General features: G+C 35.5%; 1 protein-coding gene across 1 annotated transcript; it reads right to left on the bottom strand.

The window, feature by feature from the left end:
- Nucleotides 1-1,737: 1,737 nt before the first annotated feature.
- LOC107845631 (delta(8)-fatty-acid desaturase) lies at nt 1,738-3,593 on the bottom strand. Its single transcript, XM_016690062.2, has one exon. It carries the CDS (start codon nt 3,178-3,180, stop codon nt 1,861-1,863), a length of 1,320 nt encoding a protein of 439 aa, XP_016545548.1. The 5' UTR covers nt 3,181-3,593; the 3' UTR covers nt 1,738-1,860.
- Between the last annotated feature and the right edge of the window lie 2,407 nt (nt 3,594-6,000).

Here is a 6,000-nt window from a genome sequence, read left to right as displayed (position 1 = left end):
TCATTTCCTGATGTTCGGGTTGGGGTGCCTTAAAACGAAAGTATTTAACTATAGACACAATTCTGCAGCGCTACTCCATAACTTCTAAGAATTTCTGTCATTCTAAGATTCTTGCATGCAATGACATTCATATCCATTCCTTCAAGAGAAATTCCCTTGATTCCAGCTGCATCAGAGGTTCTTTGTTACGTGTGTAGAGACAACTTCACAAGTACTAAGCAATAATAAGCAGGCATCATTCTATGGTCTAACAAATGTGCACACGCGAAATTAGACTCTAAACTCCAATTCTTTCCGTGCTATAATGACATTAACTCATACCATCGTATTTCCTAGCGCACGACAGAGAAATTAAGTGATCAAACACATACAAGGAGAACAAGAGAAACATGAAGCAGATGAGGGATTATAGATATAACAAAAAGCGTAACCACTGCACCGATTTGGTCTTGCATAAATTGTCAAAGTTATCTCGAATGAAACTATAGCCAATAGTCTCACCCCTTGACCAATAGAGTCCTCTCAATCTTAAAGAAGCATAAGAGCAAATAGAGTCCACCTCATACTAAAAAAAGGGCAGCCCGGGGCACTATACCTCCCGCTATGCGCAGGGTCCAAGGAAGGGCCCGACCGCAAAAATCTATCGTACACAGTCTTACTTGTATTTCTGCCAGAGGCTGTTTCTAAGGCTTGAACCCTTGACCTCTTGGTCACATGGCAGCAACTTTGACAGTTACTCCGAGAATCCACAAACTACTGCTAACCAAAATATCTATGGACTTCCAGCTGGAAGTTGGTTTACTGCTGTGATGATTTATCTTAACAAGCACTACCAGCTATTCTGATTCTAACAGTAACGATGCATCACACTTCGGGTCCATGAATTATGAAGACCAAAAGGGCATCAATTCTGCATATCTGTTTCATGCTTAGGTCCATGAATCATGATGACCAAAAGGACTTTAATTCTGCATATCTGTTTCATGCTCGGGTCCATGAATTATGGTGACCAAAAGGCCTTTAATTCTGCATTGAAAGCCATGATAGGGATGTTCACTCAATTATTCCCCTTCAAATTTGATCTTAATGTTGAGACTCCACAACAGGCTCCGACCCCAAATCATTCTGTGGTAGCATATCGTTAAGTCATTTTGGTTGCAAGTCATTTTAGTAAGTTATTACACATGCATAGAGACACTGTAGCCTACATGTACTTGCATCATTCAAGTTTTACCAGGAAGCAAGGGAGCATGATGTCTGCTCATTGCCTAACGTTTTCACGAAGGGTTAATCTTCAGATTCCACCTTCGCCATCGCAAAATGTATGATATTCCAACCAGAAAAGAAACTTCGCCATCGCAAAATGTATGATATTCCAACCAGAAAAAACATATACGCAAAGAAGAAATAATGAAGTCAAACTGTGAGACAGAATGCTGGTGGAAACCACATACAAATTTGGTCAATCTGCTCATCAAGTTTAGAAAGCTTGACCTGAATCATGAAGTTATAGACAAAGGTCTCATCTATCAGATAATTGACCAGGTCGACATAGTGAATAACGAGGACATGACAAATCGTAGAAAGACATTATCTATAGATATACCAAGATTAAGTACACAGCTGCAGATAATATATGCCTACATTGATTTAAGTAGTTTTTGCACTAACTTTATACTGAAGCAGTTTTAAGTATGCTCTTGAAACAAAATAACAAATCATATTGCAAGCAGCGAGAAAGCAGAACCATTCCCTCTCTATTCCACCAAACGATACAGGAATTAAAATAGTCATTATCCAATTGCAATGGAAACAAACAATAACTTACAAAAATGTCCAATTTTGTTCAAAAAACGAATATTAGCCATGAGTGTTAACAGCTTCCCAGAGCAGACCCCTAGCTTGCATTGCTGCAACTTTGAGTGTCCTTATTGTCCACTTATTGGCCTCATAGAAGGACAAACTCCGGTAGGGCAAATTGTGCTTTTTGCATAGCTCCTGCACAATAGGAGAAATTTTCCTCAATTGGCACCTAGGCAGCCTTGGAAATAGATGATGCTCTAACTGGAACTGCAATCCTCCAAAGAACCAATCCATCTGAGGAGAACAATCGATGTCAATTGTCCCAGCTGTTTGTTTCTCAAACCAATCATTCCCCTTGGGCTGTCCAACATAGACATCAGCAGCAAAATGGTTCAGACAGAATTGAACATGTTGAATCCCGGTCACAGCAAAGCTTGTGAGTACAAATAACACCCTCTCTGTCCCATTAGGCAGAGTCGAAACAAGAAGTGGAAACCAAGTCCAGAAAATCAGGATCCCCAATATGTTCAAAAATCTATCAGGCACTTTTCTTTTTGAGAACAATAACAACAAGGTCTGGACAAATAGATTCACCCTGGAAATACAGACGATCGGATAGAACGTAAAATGTTGATAGCTGACAAAGAATTTTGCCAGGGAATCGAATGTGAGCTCTCTTCCATAGAACATAGAATTCAACGACGTAAACAGATTGGGAGAGACTGCGAAAACTGGCAAGTGCTGAAGATCAGGATCATAATCCAGACTATTGCAGGCCACATGATGAGCATTATGAGTCCACTTCCACCAAGCAATACTAATCCCAGTAAGACAATTCCCCGACAGAATTTGCACCATTTTATTGAAACCCCGAGTCGTCATGATTACATAATGACCAGAATCATGACCCAAGTACGAAATCTGCATCCAAGTCAACCCCAACAATGCTCCACAAAGCATATGAATCAAGAAACTATCACTAAAAAGTACACCATAAAAAGTCAAGAAAAGCAAAAAACCAATAAAACAAAATGAACAAATCACCCCATGACCCTTTTTTTCAAACAATCCAGCTTTAGTAAACTCAACACAAAGCTTCCTATAATCCCTTGATACCTCAGAAACTTCATAATCTTGCAAACAATAGCCAGTAAAGAAGTTATCAAGGTATTTCCAAGCAGTACCTGGATGGAAAGCAATGAATGCATCCGTTGCTTCTTGACCAGCAAGATTGAGTATAGGAATATCCCCACCAGGGTGTTGCTTAATCCAATCAGTCACATTGTAAACTTTCCCTTGCACAGAGATCCACAAATCCTCTCTCTTGTTATGCTTCTTTAACTCCTCAGGTGTTATGTACTTCTTACAAACAGCCATTGTGTTAAAAACAAATTAAACCCCAAAGTTTGAATCTATAATAACACAACGAAAGCACTTTTTCACTCGTTCATATACTTGGGGATTTCGCTAGAAGAAAAAACGCCACATACTAGAAATGCAAAACAGATCTAATGTATTAATGAAACAAAAAGTAGTATAGGGAATATGCTGTAATGGAAAGAACTAAGAAAAGATTTGAAACTATAGGTATTGGAGCTTCTCTCTATGCGGCGAGGATATATTTTTTATTTTTTTTTTTGCGGGGTGGGGGGTTGGGGGGACAGTTAATGTGGGAAATAGCGGTGGATGTAAAGCTTAAATTCAAACATTAAAAAATTGAAGTTGTTACAGTAAGAACATGTACCCTCATTTTCACATGGTAGCTGTCTCCACTCACTCAGAATTTGATTCTCTTGTCTATCGTGCGACTCGTGGAGCCACTATTTGCCAACTAATTTTACTAGTCGGCTTAACGGTCCAATGTTGATACTTGTAGATAGGGGTGTACATGAGTCGAGTTGGTTTGATTTTTCATTAAAATATAACCAAATCAACAATATTGGTTTTCTAAATCTATAAACCAAATCAAACTAATGTACAATCAGTTTTTATATTTCGATTTTTTTCAGTTTTTCAGTCGAGTTGGTTTGATTTTTCATTAAAATATAACCAAATCAACAATATCGGTTTTCTAAATCTATAAACCAAATCAAACTAATGTACAATCAGTTTTTATATTTCGATTTTTTTCAGTTTTTCGGTTTTTTTCTTAATTTTTATACAATTATAATGTGATTGAAGAAAAAATTAAATGTGTTCACTAAAATGATTTAAAAAAAACAATGGTCATAGAGTAGTTTCAATTAAAATTAAGTTGGTAAATTACTAAAACGTTTAAACTACTATCTCTCAAAGTAATATTATGTGGATACTCAGTGGTTCAATTTGTAAGTCACTAGTCACAATAGTTTGTCTGGAAGTTTCCTTCACATAAAATGTGAGCATAAAGAAGAATGAAGAATTGGAGAAAACTTATTAAAAATTTAACTCCATAAAATAATTAACTATAACATAATTCCACAAGAAAAAAAGGAAAGAAGAGAAACAAACCTAAATCAAAACTTAACGAATGAGGAGAATGAAAAAAGTAAGATGAAAGTAAGATGAGAAAATAATGAGAACTCTCTGAAAACTTGAAAAGTAAATGTAAAGTGAAGCAATTAAAGAGTTATAGGTTTTTATATTAATATTGGATTTTGTATTAATCTGTTATTAATGGATAAATATTAGGGAAAAGGACAGCAATAGCACCTAAAACTAAAATAATATCATTAAAATAACACTCAAAATTAAATACCCTATAAATAGCCACAAATTAATTTCACTAGCTAATCTTCACTGTCATACGCTTAAACATAATTGAAAATGTTGTTAAAGTAACTTTGTCTTTCTTTCTTTCCTTTTCATTCACAATTTCCTTTCCATTCAAACTCCCAAACCTCCATTCTTTTACCTTTTTCGATACTTCAATTAATCTTTCTTATTCCATAAATTTTGTATAAAATCTACATTCAATTAGCTTCCTATAATTTTTTCCCATTGTAAAGTTGCTCAAAATTGATACAAAATAATGGCTTCAACTTAAGTTTTAGTTTCAATAATGATAAAATACGGAGGTCAGTGGATATCTGATGTTAAATTTAAGTGTATCAATGTTGTATAAAAGAGTATCAACTAAGTATAGGGATTGCATGTGCATGCAAAGAATTCCCTCTTTCTTTTTTAAAAAGTATATCAATGTAATATAAAAGTGTATCAATGTGACATAAAAATGTATTAAATGGGTATAAAGACTGTATATGCATCCATAGGTTCCCCTTCTCTTTTTTTTTAAAAAGTGAATCAATGTCGTATAAAAGTGTATCAAACTGGTATAAAAGAGTATCAATTGGATATAGAGACTGTATGTGCATGCAAAGGTTCCCCTTCTCTCTTTTAAAAAATGTGTATCAATATGGTATAAGAGAGTATCTATTGGCATATTCTTTTTTTTATCTTTACATGCATCAAACCATCTCCGACTCACCGTGATTGAGTCCGCCTCTAAAAAAACCATCTCAGACTCACCGTGATTGAATCAGCCTTTGAGAAGAACATGGATCAAGACGTGGCTTTTCTCTTACCTTGAGACCTCATTATTTTATTTTTTTCTTCTTCAAGTTTAAAGAACTATGGCATTGCTTCAAGTACAAACCTGTATGTAATGATTCTATAAAATAATCATCATTAACAATAAATTTGAGGTCAAAATTGACCGTTTTACCCATTAATTTTAACTTTTCTTTATTTCCTTGATATTTACTGTTATTATTTTATCGCTTATTTCTGTTGTGTTATACATCCTGTTTCGAGTTGCATTACGACCTTGCTATACTATTCTCTCTCTTGAGCCAGGGGTCTATCGAAAACAACCTCTCTACTTCTTCGGAGGTAGCGGTATGGACAGCGTACATTTCACCCTCCCCAGACCTCACTGTGTGGGAATATACTGGGTTGTTGTTGTTATTGTCTTCGATTTCTTTCAATCAAGTTATATCCCATGAGCAAGAGTTGACACTATCACGTTATAGAGGCAAGAATTATGATTTTCAAACAACAAACTATGTTTCATGGGCAAGAGTTGACACTTCCACATTGTAAAGGCAAGATTTATGACTTTCAAACAACAAGTTATGTTTCATGGGCATGAGTTAACACTACCAAATTGTGTTTTGATTTATGAAATGTTCTATAACTCTTACCTTAGAGGCAAGACTT

The sequence above is a fragment of the Capsicum annuum genome, chromosome 10 (genome assembly GCF_002878395.1).
Source record: "Capsicum annuum cultivar UCD-10X-F1 chromosome 10, UCD10Xv1.1, whole genome shotgun sequence".
Taxonomy (NCBI): domain Eukaryota; kingdom Viridiplantae; phylum Streptophyta; class Magnoliopsida; order Solanales; family Solanaceae; genus Capsicum; species Capsicum annuum.
The sequence above is the reverse complement of the archived record's forward strand: the minus strand, read 5'-3'. Positions and strand labels throughout refer to the sequence as shown.